At 57.7% G+C, this 21,958-nt stretch overlaps 1 protein-coding gene across 6 annotated transcripts; it reads left to right on the forward strand.

Annotated features, from left to right (window-relative positions):
* The first annotated feature begins 460 nt into the window (after positions 1-460).
* On the forward strand, positions 461-19,984 carry RAB3IL1 (RAB3A interacting protein like 1). Of its 6 annotated transcripts, none has more exons than XM_033120395.1 (12): positions 461-684; positions 11,267-11,498; positions 11,909-12,004; positions 12,099-12,176; positions 12,836-13,054; positions 13,916-14,062; positions 14,535-14,663; positions 14,756-14,868; positions 15,235-15,258; positions 16,431-16,530; positions 17,983-18,049; positions 18,922-19,984. In XM_033120395.1, exons 1-12 carry the CDS (start codon positions 551-553, stop codon positions 18,999-19,001), a joined length of 1,419 nt encoding a protein of 472 aa, XP_032976286.1. In that variant the 5' UTR covers positions 461-550; the 3' UTR covers positions 19,002-19,984. The 6 variants fall into 6 exon arrangements, with proteins under 6 accessions (XP_032976286.1, XP_032976285.1, XP_032976287.1 ...); XM_033120394.1 differs by having other exon boundaries at positions 468-684; positions 18,919-19,983; XM_033120396.1 differs by lacking the exon at positions 15,235-15,258 and having other exon boundaries at positions 471-684; positions 18,919-19,982.
* The last annotated feature ends 1,974 nt before the right edge of the window (positions 19,985-21,958 follow it).

The following is a 21,958-nucleotide window of genomic DNA, read 5'->3' on the forward strand; positions in this document are numbered from 1 at the left end:
TCTGGAAGTGGGGTAGAATCCAGCCTGACTCCAGGCCTGTGTTTTTAACTGCTTTATTGAGTGGTGCCTTTTTGTTGTTGGTTAAAGTTAAAGTTTTGAAGAGGATATTGAGGCCAGGGACCAGGGTAGGGGAGGCAGGGAACCTTGTCCAAAGCCACATGGCCAGCTCATGATAGAGCCAGAGCTGGACAGGTTATTTCCAACTTGCCATCCTGGGCAAGGAGGGGACAGGCAGCTGTATCTGTGGGCCTAGTTGAAGCCCTGGGGCCTTGGGCATGGAGACGAAGGCTCCCATTTCCCTTTGAGGACTCACCTTCCCTGGCCCAGAGCCCAGGAAGGACGGCCCCAGGGTTTTCTGCTGTCAGCTCAGCCACAGGAGTTAATAATTACGGTTTAAGGCGATAGAAGCTTGTCTGGGAGGCTCCTCCCTCACACGCAGCTGCTTCTCAGAGATAGCAAAGGTTAGCGTGAGCCTGCGGGTAGGGAGAAGGCTTCTGCCACCTGCCTGCCTGGCATTCTCCAGAGGGACCCTCGGTCCAGCCCTCCAGGCATGGACTCTTCTGAGGAGTGTACCGGGTGCCCTGCCCGAGGGAAATGTCCCGTGTACCTGGCAATGAGCTCAGGGACTGTTCGCTATGCTGCACTTGAGGGGAACTTGAGAGAGGAGCCTTGGGACACAGACAGGTGAGCTAGTGACCTGGGACATGGAGGGGAGGGATGCATTTGGCCACTCTACAGGAAAGTTGGGGGAGGGTGTGAGAAGCCAGGGTCCCAACCGGGGACTGGCCTAGGACAATGAGGAATTTCATGAGCCTCCTACAAGGTGAGTGCCAGGGGGTGGCCACGATTGTCTTGTCCAATTTGGTTATACAGATACAGAATCTGAAGCTCAGAGAGGGCATGACACTCACCGTGCATCACACAGTGAACTGAAGACACAATCAGGGCCTGGGTCATCCTGGCTGGCAGTTCAGCTCCTCATCTGCCTCCAGCCAAGGGTCTGTGATGGGGGTAGTCAGGGGAATTGCGGGGGTCAGATTTGGGGAAGGAAGGAGCTTGGGGGCAGAGGACACACCTTTTATTTCTCCCTCCCAACCTGTGGGCCAAGCACCCAGTAGGCGCCTCTTATTGCCTGACTGCCTACAGCTGCAGCTTCCAGTGAGTCCTCTGGCTTCTGGGCTGTCTTCTCAGAACATTGGTATGAGGGGTCTCAGTCCCACCACCCCATGGCTGTGTGACATCAGGCAGTTTCCTTAACTTCTCTGAGCCCATCCTTTTCAGCTGAGGAGCAGAACTTCCTGGACTATAGGAGAAGCTAGTGAGCCCTGGAAGTCCAAGGTAACTGGATGCATAGACAGGATATTTTTGGCTAGTAATTGGTGTGTCAATGATCTCAGAGTGGTGACCCCACACTTGTCGTTTGAGGCCTCGCTCAAGGGCCTCCACAGCCCACCAGCCCTTCCACGCTGAGGATTCTTCCTCTAAAGCCATAGCCCTGGGTGGACACACCCTTCACCCTTTATCTCTCCCTAGTTGGGGTTGTCAGACTTGGACCAGGTCTTATCTCCTGTCTGGGCTCGTGAAGATTTGGAGGGTAAGGGGCCCGACCTGAGCTCCCTTTGTGTCATCTTCTCGCCCTTCCCCTAAGTAGTGAGCAGAGCTAAGGGCCAGGAAGACAGCAGTTGCTCAAGTCTTATTTGGTGAAGGATTCAAGTCAGTAAACATGATGACATCTGCTTTCGGCCAGACCCTGGGCTGGGGTAGGTGCAGAAACAAGTGCCAAGAAGGAGCAGGTCCCCGTCCTTCGGAAGCCACAGTTGTTGAAACAATTGCCCTGCAGAGTGAAGGATATGTGGGGCCTGGGCAGGATGATTCTGCAACGATGGAAGGGATGCCCAGGTTGTTGACTGTGCAAGGCACCAGCCAAAGGAATGAGCGAACAAGGCATGAAATCCAGCCTACTCTCCGCTCACCAAGTCCTGCACCTTGGTGTGCCCACCTAGGAAAGGAGTACCACTGTCACTTTTGAACAAAGATACCATTCACTTAGCAAGGTAGTGTGCCTTGGACAAGTGGTGGTGCTGCAAGTCCTTGAGAGTATGTCCCCCTCCTTCCATCTCCCCCACCACACTGGAGCCCCAGGAGGACAGAGACTGTGTCTGGCAGTTTCCCTTTGGGTCCCCAGCCCTGTATGGCCCATAGTTCATACTCAGAAGGGGTTGAATGAATGAATGAATGAATGAATGAAAAATGTGTCCCCAGATGGAAACCTGACACACTCAAGCCTGGAGCCCTGGCTCTGTGAGGCTGGAAGAGTAGCGCCCAGAGTTCTGGTAGCATCTGGAAGAAAAGTACTTTCCTAACTCTCCCAGTCCTCCTCTAGACACAGAGAGTGGGAGCCCTTGTCCCTCCAGGAGAGAAAGGGGGTTATGCTCTCACTGGATCCAGCCCCAGGCTGAAGTTGAGGCAGATGGTCAGGGCAAAGCGCTCAGGATAGGTGACAGGGACACAGAGACTGAGGGACACAAAGGCCAATGGTCTGGGATTCAGGGAAAAGTTTTGCAAAGGATGACGGACCAGACAGGTGTGTGTGTGTATGGAGGCGGGGTGTATTCCTCGACAGAAGACCCTGGGCAAAGGCAAGGAGGGGCAGGGCTGGCATGGCAGGAGAGGCTGGGGTTGGAGACTTGGGCCAAACGTGGGTCCTGCCCGGGATAAGCACTCAGAGTAAAGACGGAGAACACTTGTTTGGGGGGTCTGCCAAACAGGCAGGATGTTGCACAGGGACAGGCAGGGAGCCCAGGGAAGGAGGGGTGGCCAGAGGGCCAGGTGAGGGGGTGGGAGGCTGTCTGCTGGCTCTGAGTTAAGAATGAGGGCGCTGAAAGCCCAGGAGCCTTTGCAGGTTCTTGAGCAGGGTGGCCCAGGGTGGGTGCCGCACGGTGCCTGTGCCGGGGCGGTGACTGGAGAGGGAGCAGCGGGGAGCGTCTGAACGCTGCGTTAGCAGCCGCATGATGTGGATACGGCTCCTCCCCGCACTCCGCCGGTGGCACAGTCCCGAGGCCCACGGCCGTGGGGTTGGGCGGGAGCGCGCGAGCTCTGCGCTGGCCGGCGGAGGGGCGGGGTTAGGCACGTGTCCTCGGGCCACCCTCTCGGCCACGTGACCCCCTGAGGGCAGGGTCGGGGCTGGGCTGGGGGCCCGGGCGCGAGCCGGGGCCGCACCGACAGACAGGCGGCGGGCAGGGCTGACAGCCGGCGGGGCAGGCCAGCCGGCCCGGGGCGGAGTCGGCGGCGGCGGCGGGGACGCGGCACAAGGGAGATCGCGGCGGCGGCGGGGACGGACGCCTGGACGCCCCGAGGCGCCGGGATGTGGAGTGGGTAGGTCCGCGCGCGCTCGCGGTTCTGCGCGGGGTCGGGCTGCGGCTGGGAGGGTCGAGGATCGCTGCGTGGCCTGCGCTTCCCACTTGGAGGTGCTCTGCTCCCCAGCCCTGCCAGCGGCCGAGGAGGAGCCCGTTTTAGCACGAGGACAGGCGAGCGTCCTCTCAGAGATGGAAGGACACTCCGCGGGGAAGGGTTGGGCGTCTCTGGGGACGGGGAGTGTGAAAGGTGGGCGGCAGACCGTCCCGGCTTGACAGCGCCAACTCCTCCTAGCTCCTCTGGAGCGCAAGTTTGATGGGACGGTGGGGTGCAAGCCAGAGTATGCCTGGGATTTGCACCTAGAAGAGGGTCCCCCAGGTTGGACGAACACTTAGAAAGCAGTGCATGTGGGGAAGGGGGCTGGGTCTCTGCCAAGGTCGCTAGCAAGTTGAAGAGCCTCTACCTGGGGGGTTCCTGGAGCCGGCAGGGCTCAGAAGTGTGGGCTGGGATTTCCCTGCAGCCTGGAGCCAGACGGTGGGTTAGTGGCCCCAGTGCCCATATCTGTTCATTGGCTCTCAGAGGTGGTCCCCGGGTCTGGCCGACCCCTGCCCTGTATGTGCAAAAAGGCTGTGTGGTCTTCTCATGGAGCTGGGCAAACACTTCCTCTTTCCCATGGCTTGGAAAGACTAGGTCCTGGAGGGGATGCAGCCAGAGTGGGGGTGCATTGTATTCGTGTAAAGAACTGGGCCAGATGGGTGGTCCCAGGACAGGGCTGCCAGCCACAGCTGGGGAGTTAGGGAAGCGCCCCTAGGGAGGCTGGCAGGCTGGATCTACTGTATTCAGTGGCACCCAGCAAAGCCTGAGATGAGATCCTAGGGGAGGAAAAACGGGGCGCTGAGGGAGTGGAATCCTGGAAGGGGTGAGGTGTAGAACGAAGCAGGAGACTCTTAAAGGGAGAGAGTTGAAGTAGAGGATGTACTCTGTGGAATTGCGCCCTGGGGGAAGGAGACTGACTTTAAGGAGAACGTGGCCGAGGTGGGTTGGTGGTACCTGGAGTATGCGGTTCCTCCTGGGGTGAACTGTCGGAGGAGAAGCCTGGTCTGGAGGAAACTTTTGACCTGTTATGTCAGGTGCGTCCAAGGCAAAACACAGCCACTGAGTTGCTGTGTGATCTTAAGAGTATGGTCTCCTTTCTCTGGGCCTTTAGGTGAAATGAGCAGGTTGTGGGGTAGGGAGTGATCCAGGGCCAGACAATGTCCTTCCCTGGAGGCATCCAGGCCACGGCCAGACAGACAAGGCTGGGAACCACCAGGAGACGGACGCTGTCTTCAAGGACAGTATCAAAGAGACTACTCAAAGTTCTGGAGAAGGTCCCAGTCCAGCCTCTCTGCCACAATCCCAGGACCCTTGTGGATGAACCAGGCTGTCAAGCTGACCCCACTATCCTCAGTCAGCTCACTGCTTGTAGGAACATTTGCATTCCCTGGGGCCTAGCCCAGGGCAGAGCACAAAGTAGGTGTTTCATAAATGCAGGTGGAAAGCATGAGGGAGAAGAATGAGGAGCTGGGCACCTGGGGAGTGAGAGACGGAGCTTTTGGGTTACCTTGACCCCTGCCTTGTTATGGACTCCTCCCTTGACTATTGGAGGCAGGCACTGACAGGTCAGGGCCAAGCTGCCAGCACCTACCGGGGGGCCTGGTGTCCTAGGGACTCGCCCAGACCCCAGCAGCTGCTGGGAGCGACTCTGCGCGGGGTCACACTTGCCCTCGTGACTCTCGCTGAGCTGTTTGTGCTTGTGGCCCCCAGTAGCTCATGACAACTCTGGGCAGGTGTGTACTTGGAGTCTTTCATCCTAGATTTGAAGGAATCTGGGATTAGGGGTCAGTGACATTGGCTAAGCCATAGATGTCTCTGGGGCTTCGTGTCCTCATCTGTAAGATGAACTGAAATCTCTCTCTCGGGTGACTGCTGTTGATGGCCAGGGCCTGGTGCCAGTTGGCCCCCTTGGCCCTGGACCCAGGGCTGCTCCCCTGGGGTTAGTGGCAGTGGTAAGACACTGCAGGAGCTCAGGTGGACTCCTTCTTGGGCCTTCCTGAGCATGGGCCATCATGAACTCTGCCCCAGAAGCAGCTCCCCTCAAACCAGGCTGCTCCCTGCCCCATCCCCCACAGTGTTCCCTGTCCATCGTCTTGGGTGCCAAGCCTGCTCAGAGGGGTTGGGGTGAGGATGGCATCTTGGGTACTTCTGCAGCTATCACAGTGTTGGACTTGGGACTTGGTCAACAGAAGTCAGAGATTGGGTTCTCGGCTAGTTTTCTGCCACTAAATGGCCACATGATGTTGATGCTTCAGTCTCAATTTCCCCATCTGGAGGATGGGGCTAATCATATCTATCTTTAAGGAGGGCCAGGGTCTGATGGACTGCCCAGGAATGAGAGAGATCACCCCACCCTCCCAGGGATGAGGGACTATGTCTTTGCAGCAGACCGGATACTAGGGAGCTCCAGGGCTGCAGAAGGGCTGTGTGATCTTGAGCAAGTCACTTAACTTCTCTGGGCCATGGCTACGCTAAGGGGCTTGGATCTGTGAGCTCCTGTCAATAGGGCCTAAGTCACAGGGGACTATAGCTCTGAGACAGTTCTGAAGTATGGCCTGGGGATTCCAGGGTCAGGACCAGAGGGAAGAGGGTTGTACAGCCCTCACTGCTGCCTCCTCCTGGAAGCCCTCCATGAATTACTACCTCCCTTTCCCCCTCAACAGGTGGTGATAGCTTTCCTGCTATTCCTTAATCAACAACACATCCAAGTGCTGGACTCAGACTCTCATTAGGGTCCTGCTTATCCTAGACTGTCCCCCTGGCTGTAAGGGATTTGTGCCCAATAGGGTGGGGGAGAGGGAGCAAAATGAATTAGAACGTGGTCAGAAAAAGGGGCTTGATGTGGCTGCCAGCATCTGTGTGGTCATGCAGATTGGGTGGATCAGGGCTGGTGGAGTGCCTGGCACAGGTGCTCACTGTGTACGTGTTGGACGTTTGAGGTCTTGGGGTATCAGATTCTTCTACGATTAAACAGGTGACTGTGAGGCTGTGCTGTGTGCCCTGCGCCAGCAGAGGAGGGAACCCCCACCCTCTCAGGCCTTGTGCTGGCTCTGATTGGAGACCCAGGGCTGGATTTCCTCGTCAGGCCTGGAGCTGTAGTGGGGAGAGGCGTGGCCTGGCCCACCAGCTTCAGCTGTTCTCACCTCCCTCCTTACCATCCCAAGGCTGTCCCTGACCTTCTCCCCTCTCCTGCTCCCTGTTCTTCTGCAAGGTGCTGATGTTACTCCTGCCTCCCGTGCACACATCTACTGCCCCCTTCCGGGAGTGGTCCAGGCCCACCCTTTCTACGCCTGGGGCCCTGCTCTTCTGTTCCCATGTGTGACACTGTCGTCCCATTCTTCAGGAACCCTCCCTTCCAATCCCTGGAATGGCTCCTCCTCGGATCTCCAGGCTGGCTCTCTGGTCTCAACTCCTCCGTCACCCAGCCTGTCATCCAGGCTCTGGCTGCAGCTGCTTCCTCTGTCCTGGTGCCTCCCCTCAGCTGCCACTTCCCAAACACCTCAGCCACCCCCTTTCCTTTCCCTGAAAGACCCTGTCCCAGTTCCTCATTCCTGTCTTCTGTACCACTATTCTCCTCATTCACCTTTTCCTCAATTTTCAATTATATTAATTAATTTCTGCAACTTATTTTTTTCTGTCCCCCCCATAGCCCCTGATTCTCCCGTGAACCCCCTCTCAGAGTCTTTTGTGTCTGTGTGTCCCCTCTGCGTGTCCCCTCCTAGCCCAGAGCCTGCCTGGCTTATACAGCAGCCTCGGGGGGAACCCCCACCCCCACCACCACTTGCGCACTGTCTCAAACTTCCTCAAACAACGTCTGCATCCTGCCTCACTTCTCTGAAACCACCATTCATCCCCTTTCCTCCCGTCCAGGCTTCTCTGGGTGACAGGTCCCGTGACTCAGTACTGCCTGGGCTCTGGGTTCAGTTCCCACCCTGCCACTTTCTTGTTGTGTATTCAGCCAGGTCACCATCTCTCTCTGAACCTTGGGTGCTTCATCGCTCAAACCGGGTTGGGGAGAGCATCTCCCAGCAGTGGCATAATGAGGTTCACACACAATGACATCTGTGGGTATGTGGAGTGGTGGGCTGGTATGGGTGTGCGTGGGGGCCTGGGATTCCAATGTGCTGGCGGGTTTGGAGCTGAAAACTTGACCCCTGTCTGTAGGCTGAGCCTGGCTGGGTTTGGAGGCCGGTCAGGGAGCGAACCCTTGAAACCTTGGCCCCTGGTGAGAATCACTTGGCTGTCACCCTCAGTGCCCTCAGGGCTTACTGGACTGCCCCTGAGTGCATGTGCGGGAATCTGAATGAGGCCCCTGTGCCATGGCCCTGCCCTGGAGCTGGGCCCTGGGTTGGGTTCCTGCTGACCAAACCAGCTGCAGCCACCCTAAACTGTGGACCTGGTGGCCCCAGGCAGAGGGAGAGAAGTCCCAGCGTGCCCTCCCAGCCCTCTTCTTCCCCCAGTTTCAGAGCTTCCCTTGCTGGCAACCCACCTGCTTGTTTAATGAACCTGTTGTGCCCGTTCGCACAGGGATCTTTAATTGAGAGAGGTGACTTGGGCGCTGGTGGTTGGGGAGGGAGAGGCTGAGGGGCAGGCTGGTCAGGCCGGGGCTGGGAAGGGGCACACAGGACCCTCGCTGGGCCCTTCTAGCCTCAGGAGAGGCCTCTAGACAGGCCCTTCTGGCCCAGTGGGAGTTGCTGGGTGACTGGGGACCATAGAATCCAGGGGTCCTCATACTCATTTTGCCATTTTTTGTGGATGGGGACAAAAACCTGCTGCCCCTCCTAGGGCAGGCCTGGGTCAGGGGTGAGGATTGCAGTTGCTGCATTCCCCCCACCCTTGTGCGTTTCCGGGGGAAGTGACCCAGTGGGGCCTTTCCTGCATGAACTGCTGTGGGCTCTAGGAAACGGCCCCCACCTACCTGTGACCTTGACTCCTACTATCTCCCGCCCCTGAGCAGACCCCTTCCCGGTGACCTCTGCAGCATCGTATCCTGAGCACTAGACTCTGTTTCTGCAGGGAACTGGCGCTGAGAAGGTTTGAGCAGAGGTCATGAGCATGGACGTGAGGGGGAGAGACATGGGGCAGCAGGATTGAAGAGGCAGCTTCTGCCCGTCTGCGGCGTGAGTCCACCCACTGTAGGGTGCACACCCAAGTTTGTGGGCCTCTGGCCTGGAAGGCTGAAGAGTGTGGAGGATAGGGGAATCTGGGTTGGGCTGGACCCCAGGGATGAGGGGCCTGGGGTCCCTCCTTCCTCTGAAATTTCTGAGTCACCGAGCTGGCCTCGCAGCCGGGAAGTGGGAGGGGTCTGTAGATGGGAGCTTCCCTCCCAGTGCAGGATAGGTCCTTTCCCTCCTGCTCCTGCACTTCTGGCCCAGGCATTGGACAGTTGGTGACTGCAGGGTGGTTGGTCCTGCTGTTGCCATGCTTTCTGCCATTAGGATTTGCGCACTGGGCTTTCCCCCTGGGGTTAGGGGGAGGGTATCACAGAGATCTGTCTCAGGCCTCCCAGCTCCCCTTTTTCCTCTAGCTGCAGAGTAGAGCCCCCTCCACGCCCACCCCCGGCCCCTCCACACCCCGCAGTGGCCTGAAGTGAGGGAATGCTGGGAAAATGGTGGGGGACTGTCCAGCCACACCCCCAGCCCGTGCCCATGGGACCAGCAGGAGAGTTAAAGTCTTTCACTGTGGCCAGAGGCCACACTAGTGGATGAAGCTTGGCCCCCATGGGAGAGGCTGGGGGCGTGGGTCATGACAGGTGGTCCTTGCAGTGGGAAAGGCACTGGGGCCGGGTGTCTGAGACCTGGGATCCTGTCCGTGCCCTGTGCTGTCCCTGTGCACCTGCTACAGGTTTCTACCCCCATCCGCGGAACGGAAGCAGGAGCAGAGGATCTCAGTAGCGTTCCCAGGGGCTGGCATGTACCCCAGGTCAGAACCTGGCATGGCCCTGGGCTCGCCTGACTCTGGCCTCTGCTCTCAGCCACACCTCCTCTGGCCCTGGCCCTCCCTCCTGGGAGGTGGTTCCTGGGCCTGAGCAGAGGCTGAGAAGCCAGTTCGGGCAGGGATTGAGTCAGATTTCCCTGATGCAGCCAAGGAAGAGACTCCTGAGTCCCCGGGGGCCCATCAGGCCTGGACCCTGAGACAGAAGCCCCGATTCCTCCACTCACTGCCCCTCCCACTGGGAGCTTTGGGCCTGGGCTGAAGACCTGGCCACCTGTCCCAGCACTGCCACCAACCACCTCTCTGAGACTCCGTCCCTCATCTGTGGAACGGGGACAATACCACGGCTGCTGTTGAGAGTGTGAAATGAGATAACATGGAAAGAGCACCCTGTGTAGTGTCCAGCGTAGTGTCAGTCCCCTGGACGCAGACGCCAGCCCAGGGCCACCATCGCACTGCCACAGCCCCTCAAGCCTCAGGACTCCCTTCCAACAAGACCTTCCTAAACAAGGGGATTAGGAAAGACCCCTGCCTGGCATAGACACTGTTGATGCAGGGATAGCTGTGTGTGCCCGGTGTCCCTGCCAGGCAGGACCCAGCCCAAGGAACCTCGAGGCCACACTCTGGGCCAGTTCTAAAGCAGAGGGCAGCCGGACAGGGCTGTGTGAAAGAAGGGTTGGGAATGGGCTCAGTGCTGGGGTCTCTGGGGGCCCAGTCCCTCTGTGTTACCCCAGGGGGAAACTGAGGCTCAGGGTCTGCTTGGTGACTGTCCCAGGATCCAGAGGACAGGAGGAAGGACAGTCTCCAGCCTTGCCTTTCACACATTCCTCTCAGCAATCCTGAATCCCATTACCCCTTGGCCTTGTCGCTCCTCCCTCCTGTGTGGACCCTTCTGAGCCCCGTCCCCTCCACTTCCCCACTGTTATCAGCGGCCTGGCCCAGCCCCCCACCCTCGGTCCAGCCACGGGCCTCAGAAGCTGCTGGCGCAGGAGCCGCCAGCTTTTGCTGAGTGAGCAAGTCCAGAGGTGCTGTCTTGGCACAAACCACTGCTGCTGGGGCCCCTCCTCCCTCCCCCCCTTCTTCCTTCCCTCTCTCCTTCTTTCCCTCCCCAGGGTCTGTTGTGAAGGGGGGATGGCGGGGGTGAAGGCAGAGGCTGGTGGCCCCCACCCTACAGTGCCTCCAGGGTCTTCAACGTAGGGAAAAGAGGGTCCTGAGGCCCAGAGGAGGAGGGAGGTGTTTGCCTGAGGTCACAAGACAGACCAGCAGAGAGCTGGGATTGCTCCCCACAAGGTCCAGGGGGCAGGAAGTGAGTCTGCCTTGCTGGGCTGTTTGCAGTTTTCCTGCCTCAGCCCTGCCTGCCCTGGCTGGCTAGGTCCTTCCTCTCAGATCTGCCCTAAATTTGCATAAAATTTGCATTAACATTAAGACAAAGGCAGTTCTCACTTCAGTGCCTCCTGTGTGCCGAGGTTTTATGCACATCTCTATGACCCTTGAGGTAGGGCCATTGGGATTGTCACTACTTTATGGAAGTGGAAACTCAGATTCTCAATACTGATGCATTGACAGTCACCTGTTGGACAAACACAACTGAGCACCGGCTGTGTGCTGACCACCTACTGTGTGCCACACACACAGCCCTAGGTCCTGGGCTGGAGGGAGTGGTGGACAAAGATGAATGAATCCTGTTCTCGCCCCCAAGAGACCTCATGTTTGGTCATTCTGCCCTTGTGACAACCCTAGTGATGGCCTCACTGGTAGCATCCCTATTTTACAGATGGGGAGACTGAGGCCCAGAGTGGCAGGGGCCTTGCCCAGGGTTTGTCCCTAGGCTCAACTCTCCAGGTCTCAGGACCCCACCTTAAGTCTGCTGTTTGCCTCACAGCCAGCCCCATCCTGACGAGGGCCACCCACCACCCCTTGAGGCTGTCCCGGTCCCCTGGAAGAGCACAGTCTCCTGCAAAAGCCACAGGGAGTCCTCTGTAGCGAAGGAGGCCCAAGGTGAGGAGGGCCCTGCAGCCACCCAGCTGGATGTGTCACGCCTGCGCAGCTCGTCCATGGAGATCCGTGAGAAGGGCTCTGAGTTCCTGAAAGAGGAGCTGCACAAAGCCCAGAAGGTGAGGGCCTGAGGGGGGCGGGGCCCACCTGGGAGAGCTGTGGGCTCTTACCGAATACCCAGAGATCTCATGCACCTATCAGGCCAACTATCTGAGGCCTGTGCTAGGCATGAGGGAAGTCCAAACAAAGGACAGACCAGTTCTTCTGGTGACTTTTAAATGACTTTTAGAAGTCTTGACTTCTCTGAAAACCTGTTCCAGGCTAATGGACTGACTGTTGGGTTTCAACCTCATGCCAGGAGTTAAATGGAAAACGCATCATAAACTAGGGGAACAAAGGAGGCAAGCTAGAGCCCAGAGGCCCCCGTAAGATGACCTGGGGTATGGAGCCACAGGGGGTGTTCCCCCAGTATCCGGTGTAGGGGCCCCTGAGGGGCTGATAGCCACCCGCCTCTTCTCGTGCCCCTCAGGAGCTAAAGCTGAAGGATGAAGAATGTGAGCGACTATCCAAAGTTCGGGAACAGCTGGAACGGGAACTAGAGGAGCTGACAGCCAGCCTATTCGAGGTACGGTGGCTGGCCAGCTGGGGGTGCAAGGGACTGGGTCTGCTGGGCATCCATTGGCCTTTCACCACTCACACAGAGCCTTCCTTCTTCCCAGGAAGCCCACAAGATGGTTCGAGAAGCCAATATGAAGCAGGCGGCATCAGAAAAGCAGCTGAAGGAGGCAAGGGGCAAGGTGAGGCCCCCACCTGCCGAGGCCTGCCCAGAGCTCCTGCCCTTCTCCTAGCCCTGCGAGTCCTGGCCTTCCTACCCAATCAGACCCTTGTGTGGCCTGTTGGGGCCACCAGGGATGGGCAAACGGAGGCCCAGAAGATGGGGCCGGGGTGACACTGCCTGCCTCTGCAGTTCTACTGCACCACCGAAATCTTGCTGGGGCCTTCCAGGGGCTAGGAGCATCCTGTGGTCATTTTCATTTCTTTTCCCTCCTCCCGCACCCCCTTTACAAAGCAGAAACCTCAGGCTGGCTGTGTGAGCCTGGGCAAGTACCTTCCTGTCCTGGAGCCCGTTTGCCCATCTATAAAAATGATGGCTGGGCTATTCCTGGCTCCTGGGGGCCCCTCAGTGGGAGGCCCAAGCAGCTCCCAGACGTGGGCCTCTAATGGAGTCCTGGCTTACAGTGTGACCTCAGGCAGGCCATGTCGCCTCTCTGAGCCTCCGTTTCCCTACCTGTAAGATGGGTGTCTCAGTCCCCACCTTGAAGGCTGTTCCAAGGGTAACTGGTGTTAGGTGCTAGTTGCTGCTGGAGCAGGCTGTCCTGAGATAGGGTGGCAGACAGTGGCAGCCAGGGTGGCATCAACCCTGGGCTAAGGTTGGCAGCCATCTCATTTTGGCCAGATTGACATGCTGCAGGCAGAAGTGACAGCCTTGAAGACACTGGTCATCACGTCCACACCAGCCTCTCCCAACCGTGAGCTCCACCCGCAGCTTCTGAGCCCCGCCAAGGCCGGTCCCCGCAAGGGCCACTTGCGTCACAAGAGCACCAGCAGCTCCCTCTGCCCTGCCGTGTGCCCTGCTGCAGGCCACATTCTTGCCCCGGACAAGGAGGGAAAAGAGGTGAGGGGCTGTGGGTGGGCAGCGGACACAGGAAAGGGAGCCAGGACCAGGCCTGACCCCCTCACTGTGACTGGAGCCTGTCCTGTCCTTTCCGGGCTTGTGTGTCCTCTGGCCATGAGGGCCGGACAGGCTCGTCGTGATAACGGCACCTGACCCTCGGCCTCCAGGTGTACAACCTGGGGGGCGTAATAACGTCCTCTCACCTCTCCAAGCAGAAGGTGATGTTTTCTGCACCGAGGCTGGCTTTGGGCCTGGACGGAGACACACACTCCCTCGGCCTGAAGAGGCCGTGACGGGGCCTCTGTGGAGAGGCTGCCTGGGCTCTGTGTGGCCACAGCCCTGAGGCCCAGGACTACCGTGTGACACCCCGGGACTTGAGGGTCCTTAGCACTGTCTGGCTGTGGTGCTGAGACAAGCCTGGCCTTGGGTGGGGCTGTCTCCCCCTCCTTGGCTGGGTACCTGGGGTACCTGATCCCGGCTGGACAATGGGCTATGATGTTAGTGACGGGTCCTTGAGCAAGTAAGGTCACCGGTCAGTGCCTCAGTTTCCTCACATAGTAAATAGGGACTCCTGGGACCCTAGAGGAATTGACAAGACGTGTCTGTTAGGATCTCAGCTCAGGGCTGCACCCAGCGAGCATTCACAGGGGCTCTAGTGGGATTCAGCTTCCTGGGGGTCTCTAACACCAACGTGGCCCCCAGTTCAATCCTATCCTGTGTCTCTAGAGCTTCCAGAGAGGCCGCTTGTCCCCCTTCTGAGTTCTGAGCTTCCAACTGGACATTAACATCTGCTTCCTCCTATCTGTCTCTGTCTACCTGTCTGTCTGTCTGTCTGCCCCACCACTGGCCCCACCTGCCCAGCCCGGGCTGCCCCCGCTCCTCTCCCTGCTCCTCTGCGTGGTCCCCAGCAAGGCGGTTCACCTCACCTACGAGCCAGCCTGGCAGCTCCCACCTGGGGAGCTGCCCACAGCCCCCACCTTCGCTACCTCTCTCTCCTTTTCCCGACAGGTAATGGCTCCAGAGAGGGGCGCCCCTCTGCCCCCTGCCAGCCTCACTTACGCTGCATGCTCCCCAGAGCGGCCAGAGAGTCGCCTCTCACAGCCTGTGTGTCTTCCCTCCTGTGTGCATGTGCCTATGTGTGCCTGGGGTGACCAGTGTGTACCTGCAGGGTCACTCTTCAATTTTCCCTGCTCAAGGAGGCAGTGAGGTCTTCAGGACGAGGCCCTGGAGCCAAGTCTGTAACCCTATAGTGCCAGGAAACTGAAAACAAACCTGAAGCGAAACTTTGAGTTCTTGAGCCTTTGATGCAAAGGGAAGAAGGGAGTTCTTCTCAGGACTTCGTTCTCCGCACTGCCACTGGGGACAGGCGCGCCGGCATGCTGTGGCCTGCCCTGCATCCTGCCTGGCCCTCACCTGCCCGTCTCTGCTGTGCTGGCCCCCAGCGCCCTGACTGCCCCACCCCCCTCGCCCACCCCCACAGGTGGACACAACCCTGTTTGCAGAGTTCCAGGCCTGGAGAGAATCGCCCACCCTGGACAAGACCAGCCCCTTCCTGGAGAGGGTGTACCGGGAGGACGTGGGCCCCTGCCTGGACTTCACCATGCAGGAGGTGAGGCGGGGCAAGGTGGCTAGCCGGAGGGCCAGCCCCTCAGCCAGAGGCCTGCCCCTCACCACCCCGCCTGCCGCCCTGGTCTGCCACAGCTCTCGGCACTGGTACGGGCTGCCGTGGAGGACAACACACTCACCATTGAGCCTGTGGCTTCCCAAACACTGCCCACCGTGAAGGTGGCTGCAGTCAAGTATGGCAGCACCAAGTAAGCTTAGCCCCCTTCACCCTTTCCTGCCTCCTTGGGAAAGCTCCACCTATCTTGACTCTACCGAGGGGGTGGCCAGGGAGGACTGAGCTTCAGGTCTGCCTGTGGGGGTCCTGGTATGGCACCTGGGGGTGGGCAGGAGCGGTGGCATACGGGTAGGCCGGGGAGGACTACTGTGGCACCTGATAGGAGAGGGACAGTGGCTTCCCCCACGGGGGGCAAGGAGGCATCTTTGGCTGTGCCCATTGACCCATCCTGCCCCTAGTCATGGACCCCCAGGCTCTCCAGGGAGTCCGGGAGCTGGGGTCTCCCTCTTCCTGGCTGACCTGATACACATCCTTCTCCCACTCGGCCTCTCTCCCACAGTGGGTTCCGGGCCCCGATTGACACGTAAGTGATGTCAGTTGCCAGCTCTGCCTTCTGCTAGTAAATAACGAACGACCCTACTAGCATCTTGTCCTTCCTGCTACTCAACCGACGTTGAGCAGGGCTAGAGCACAACAAAATAGCCAGGGTGGAGCAAGGGGCAGAGATCGGGGAACACTTCCCCTCAGCAGCCTAGGGTCTGGCCTGCAAGGGAGGGAGCTTCATCATGGATGGGGACATTTGAGCCAGGTTTGAAGGATGAATAGCAGTAGGGAAGGGCCTTTCAGGCAGAGGGAACACAATGAGGGCAGGTATGAGAAGCTGGGGTATTAATAGAAACACCACTGAGTTGGCTGGTGAGCAGTGCGGTGGGCAGGGAGACGGGGCTGAGGCTGTAGAGGGTGTTTGGGACCAGAAAGTAAAAGTCCTCAGGTGAGGTTTGGGCTTTAACCCGCTAGGCCAGCATTTCACAGATCACCAAAGCTGTCCCTGAGAAGAGGGTTCCCTGGTCCACTCAGACAGTCACAGTGAAGCTGGAGGCAACAAAGGCTCGAATAAGTTCCGCAGCCAAGGTGCCTACTTAACCTTCCTTTACTCAGGTTTCTCCATGACTATTTCTGGGTAGTAAGAAAGCGGCAGGGAAAGATAGGATAGATGCGGATTTCTGGAATAGCCCTGGCTATAACATGGAGAAGAAGGGGAGAGATGAGGCACAGGCCTGGTTGGGAGGAGCTGAGGGGAGCTGGGCAAAAGGCCCTGCTGGCATGACCTAGCCTGGGGACTTGGTAACCAAGTGCAGGGGAGAGTGGACTTCTGATTAGTTGGGAGAAGAGGTGCCTGGGTCTGAGGGCTACAGTAGGAGATGCTTTTTTAGTGGTTACAGGGGGTAGGGCTTTGGTACACCTGACATGAGGTTGACCAAGCTTTCCTGCCCAACGGGTGAAGAGAAGGGTTCTGGGGTGGGGTCCAGCTTGGTTTAAAGGTCCATCCCAGGGACTTCTGGGGCTGCCTCCCCCACCGCTTGGCCTGGCCCTGGGCTTGTGGGAAACTGGGCTGGGGAGAGGATGCCAGGTCCCACTCCCACGTCTGTTTGCTGCCCCTTCCTCTGTGCCTCCTCCTGGCTGCTGCATCCGCCTTGCATGAGCTGGCTGGGCGAGCCCCAGCTGGCCTCCAAGGCCTCCTCTGCTTTCCCGCAGCACATGTGCCCTGAGCGGCCTTTCCCGCACCTGTCGCCACCGAATCCGGCTCGGGGACTCTGAGAGTCACTACTACATCTCGCCGTCCTCCCGGGCCAGGGTGAGTCATCATTTGGAATGTCACTTGACTCCTTAGCGCCCCGCTGTTCCCCCCCCCCCCCCCCGCCCGGGCTGTAACTCTGAGCCCCAGGCTTGGGAGCACAACCTTGATCTACAGATTAGGCTCAGAACTGTGCAAAGACTGACTCAGGCCACATAGCCAAGCCAGATGTATTAGCTGGCTATTGCTGTGTAACAAATTACCATAAACCGAGTGGCTTAAGACAACACCCATTTAGTCTCCTCTACCTGCGTCAGGAGTCTGGACACAGCGTAGTTGGGGTCTCCTGGGCTGCAGTCAACATGTCAGCCAGCTGCATCCTTTCCAGATATCAGGGTCCTCTTCCAAGCTCATGTAGCTGTTGGCAGAATTCAGTTCCTTTGTGGCTGAAGGACTGAGGTATCCATTTTCTTGCTTTGAGAAATCATGGGAGTGACATCCATCACCTCTGTTGTTTAATGTACCCTAATCAAGGGAGTGACACTAGAGTTCAGGTTATAGCTCCAGGCTCCTGACCCCAGCTTGGGCTCCAGCCACAGGCTTTGGAAAGGGTCCTAAGACATGTCTGTCACACCAGGGTGTCTGTCACACATGACAGTCAGCCGTGGGTGCCGGGGGGTCTCCAGGACTCCCAGCTTCTTCCCTCTTGGGCTGTGTGACCCAGGCTGGATCAGGGGAACTCAACAAGCTGCAGGGTAAGGGTGGGGTGCCCTCCGTTCTTTTGTCCCCTCATGGACTGTAGAGAATTGTAAGGAACTAAACAGAACATGTTAGGAAACTCCAAAGCTTGGTGAGCTCCTCATGGGGACGAAAGTGGACAGAGGTCCCCAGTGTCGGGTATCAGATTAGACAGTGAGGGCAGTTTGTGTGTTCCTGACTACTGCTTCCACAGCGCATCTGAGCGTGTTGTCCTGGCGAATGCCCCCAGCAGTGAGTTGGGCTCCCATTTACCTAAAGGGAGTCTGAGCCTTAGGAAGGAAAGGGGTGTGCCTCGGGTCTCCCCATTATGAATCCAGTCTCTTTTTACTGCAGCCCCCACCCCATGTTTCTGTGCCCAGAGCCTTGTTTGGTGGTCACCGGTCCCCTTTGCCTTTTCCAATCCCAACTAGGGTTCAAGAGAAGGATCCATGCTAGACATTCCCGTAGCAAAATTACATCTAGAACTTTGTTTCTTATAGGCCTGCATGTCCACTGTGTTGTGCAGACCTGTATGGGAGATGAAAAGGGTGTGAAGTTTTAGGATGTGGTCCCCTAGGATGTGTCTCCCACCTTGAAGAGACGGAGGAAAGTGGAGTCCATAGGGAGAAGAGCTCTGTCCTGAAAGCACAGTCCTAGGGGGAGAAGCCCACTCACTGTTCCCTGCCACTCCCTGCTCATGAGGCTCTCGTGACGGCCCATTGGCCATTGGGCAACACCACAGCCTGGTCACACCCTCCCCCTATCTGCCCACAGATCACAGCCGTGTGCAACTTCTTTACCTACATCCGCTACATCCAGCAAGGCCTGGTGCGGCAGGACGGTGAGCGCCCCCTGGTGGCCAGAGGCGGGATGGCGCCCGGGAGGGAAGGGGTGAGGAGCGGCAGCAATATCATCAACCCCAGGGTTTTGCTTCCCCTTCTGAGGCCAGGACTCAGCTAGCGGGGAGGTTGGGGTTAGTAAAGGGCTGAGATGAGCGGCGGGAGGAGCCTCCCGGGCTCCGCCGCACCAGGAAAGCTAGCTTGATGCCACCCCTGTACTCCCTTGTCCCTGGGGCCTGAGGGGACAGCTCCCTGTTACGGGCATGGCATTGGAGGCCGCGCACGGTGGGGCCTCCCCTGTGAATCCTCTCCCCTCCGGGTGTGACCCCTCATGGTCCGCTGAACCGGGCCTCCCACTGCGCCCTTGCCCAGCAGGCCCTCCACCGGCCCATGGTCCCCCTCCTCCCATTAACAAAGCCTAGCTTCCTGCTCCTTCAGACTTTGTTCCCGATGAGTTCTCCCAAACCAGTTTGGAGTCTGAGCCTCTCCTCCACCCAGCTCATGAACTGGCACTGCGGCCCCGCTCACTGCCGTGTGGCCCAGGGAGCTGGGGTTCGGAAACATTTGCAGCCTGTCGAGTGTGTGGCAGTGCGCACATGCATATCTGTGTCTGACTGTGACAGTGACTGTCACCTCTTCCACCAGGGCAGTACAGAGCCTTCAAGTGTGTTCAGCACTCAACAGTTTGCAAGGCCTCAGAGTGGAGCCTCACAAAGGTCCCGCCACTGACTGAGGTCTTTTTCTTGGGGAACTGGGGAGCCCTAGAGTGCCCGCCAGCTGCCTTGCCAGAAAGCCAGGGTCAGGGGCCGGGCCATCTGCCAGAGGTGACCCTGAGCTGTCACCGACCTGTCCACCCTCTCTCTGCCTGCAGCAGAGCCGATGTTCTGGGAGATCACGAGGCTGCGGAAGGAGATGTCACTGGCCAAGCTGGGCTTCTTCCCCCAGGAGGCCTAGCGCCTGGCCCAGGCTTGGAGGGGGGCCCAGAGCTGGAACCAACAGCTGCCCCAGGACGGACAGACAGACAGGAAGACAGGATCCTGGAGCCACCCCTGAACCGGAAGCGGAACAGACAGACAAATGGCCAGGCCATGGAGGCAGCACTGAGCCGGTACCAAATGTCCACCGCAGGAGAGACTGGACATCATGAGGTGACTCTTCTCTCTTTCCCAGTGGTTCTATAGCCACCAGGAGACTCTCCAGAAAGTACCAAAGACCAACGAGCCTGGACCCATACTCAGGGGCTCAGCCCTTGTGAGGGAACACCTGGGCAGCTAGCACCGCTCACCCCCAGTCCTAGGAGCTGCTGCTTACAGGGACCTTGTTGCTGCCATATCCTCAGAAAGGGACCATGCTGGGTGACCTGATCGCCAGGGTGTCCCCCCACCCCAGTTCCCAAGCCCTGGGCCACCAGCACCCCCTTGTGGTCATCCCTCACCCCATTCTCAGGTGGCCATCCTGTTGGACTGCCCCCCTGGGCCTGCCATGGAGGGGCTGGCAGGGACTTCCATGCCAAGTAGTATCTGCTTGTGAACTGCCCCCCAGGGGTTCTTAAGATGGATCAAGTCCCCTCCTCCTACCCTCTCATTTGACCTTCCCCATCCCCTCCTGGGCTTCAGGAGGCCCTGCCCCCACCACCACTCGAAGGACCAGGGAGGGCCCTTTTCTCCCAAAGTAAAACACAGACAGGGCCTCAGGACGTCACGCCTGTTTTCAGCTGCGGGGGGCCATTCAGACAATGAGGGCTGAGGTGGCCAAGACCTGCACGCAGGACTGGAGTGGGGGGGCAGGACCTGGGCCCCTCCTCCCCCCTCACAGCCCACGCGGTACTGGAGTACAACCTGGACACATCCCTCACCACGTCCGATTTCCTCCTCTGAAAGGAATGTAACGCGATCTCTATTTAATAAAGGAAGCCTTTGTTGGGAGATGCCCGGCAGCCACGCGCGTTCACTCCTGCGCCCCAGGGCTCGGGCCAAGGCTTGGGCATCTAAAGGAATGAAACCAAATCCGTTCCTTGCCCACCCACCCTCGTGCTTGGGATTAAGCCCAAATCCTAAAGGGACTGCTGCAGGGAGTACTACTGGAGTCTTCCCCAGTGTTCTGTTGGGGGATGAGGCCGGCTTCCTGTCCCCTGTGGTGTGGCTGCTGGCAGGGGGACCGGTGCTGAGGCTGGCGCTGGCTCTGCCTCTGCCTCGCTGGGGGGCTTGGGCAGATCCCCCTCCAGTCTCCCTGCCTCCATCGAAGGGAAGCCTGCCTGGAGCTCAGGGTCAAAGCTTCGCGGCTACCTGGCACGTACAGGACAGTGGCCGGATTGATTGGTGATGTCTGCCAGCAACACAGGCAGGGGCTGTGGTAGCAAAGCGTGGGGCACAGGAGGATGAAGTTCGGGGTCCTGGAATTGCCCACTCCTGCCCACAGCTCCCATGTGTCTGGCCCAACCACACCCAGGGCCAAGGAGACACCAGGCAACATTTCAGAGGCCTGGCAGACAGTCCCACACCCCAGATCTGCTCTACCTGCCCCTGTGAGAGATGGCACTTGTGTTGTAAGGCCCAGGTGGGGCTATCATGACCAAACAACAACTGAGATACCCGGGGTTCTGGGGAGGGACCAGGGGGATACACACACTCTGACCCCAGTATCTCCTGACAGTAGCTAATACCGTGTTGCCCCCAAAATAAGAGCTAGCCGGACAATCAGCTCTAATGCATCTTTTGTAGCAAAAATTAATATAAGACCCGGTCTTATTTCACTATAAGACCTGGTATAATATAATATAATATAAGGTAATGTAATATAATATAATACCATCTTATTTTACTATAATATAAGACCGGGTCTTTATAATAATAATATAATATAGTATAAAATAATATAATATAATATAATACCGGGTCTTATATTAACTTTTGCTCCAAAAGACGCATTAGAGCTGATTGTCCGGCTAGGTCTTATTTTTGGGGAAACATGGTATATCCTGGGCCTGGTTCCAAAACGAATTTATTTAATCTGCACAGCAACCCAATGTGGTTCTGTTTCCCCCATTTTACAGATGAATAGACTGAGGCACGGAAGGACATGAATGAATGAGCCCAGTTCCAGAGCCCACAGTATTAACCAGCATCCTAGACTCCTTTTACTAACCACCTGCCATGTGCCTGGTAATGAATTAGGCCGTTCTGTTTTTCAGAGATGGAGAAACTGAGGCTCAGGTAGATTTGAATCTAGGTTTGTTCCCCACACTTTTACCCCCTTACAGCTGCCCCCACCTGGCTCTGCTGGCTTGGTGTGGGAACTCTCTGGAGGAGCTCAGGGCTTTCGGTCTTGGAGTTGGGAGGGGAGAGCTGGCTGACATCAGCCACACAGGCGTTGTTCCTCTGAAGTGAATTTTCTAGATAATTCACTTGGGTTTCTCTAAGTGCCCCTGGCACACGTAGCCACCTCTTGAAAGCTAGCGTGGATTGTGGCCATTGAGCCTGAGCTGTGCCCCGCCATGACCTTACGCGTTATTCTGCAGTCACATTTCACAATCTGCCACACCTGTCCTGATTTGATTCTGTCAGGGCTGTGCCACTGGGCAAGTCGCTCCTCTCTGGGCCTCAGTTTTTTCACCTGTGAGTTGGGAAGTTTGGACTAAATGACCTTTATAGCCCCCCTCTCTTTTTATCATTTATTTTACTGTGGTTAAAAACACAGGAAGTTAACCATCATAACCGTTTTTAAGTGTACAATTCAGTAGTGTTAAGTACATTCACATTGTCGTGAAACAGATGCCCGAACTTTTTTCATCTGGCAAATCTGGAACGCTATACCCATTAAACAACTCCCCTCCTGCACTGCTGGCAACCACCATTGTACTTTTTGTTTCTGTGAAGTTGACTACTTCAGATGTTTTATATAAGTGGAATCAG

This window comes from Rhinolophus ferrumequinum, chromosome 11 (assembly GCF_004115265.2).
Source record: "Rhinolophus ferrumequinum isolate MPI-CBG mRhiFer1 chromosome 11, mRhiFer1_v1.p, whole genome shotgun sequence".
Lineage (NCBI taxonomy): Eukaryota > Metazoa > Chordata > Mammalia > Chiroptera > Rhinolophidae > Rhinolophus > Rhinolophus ferrumequinum.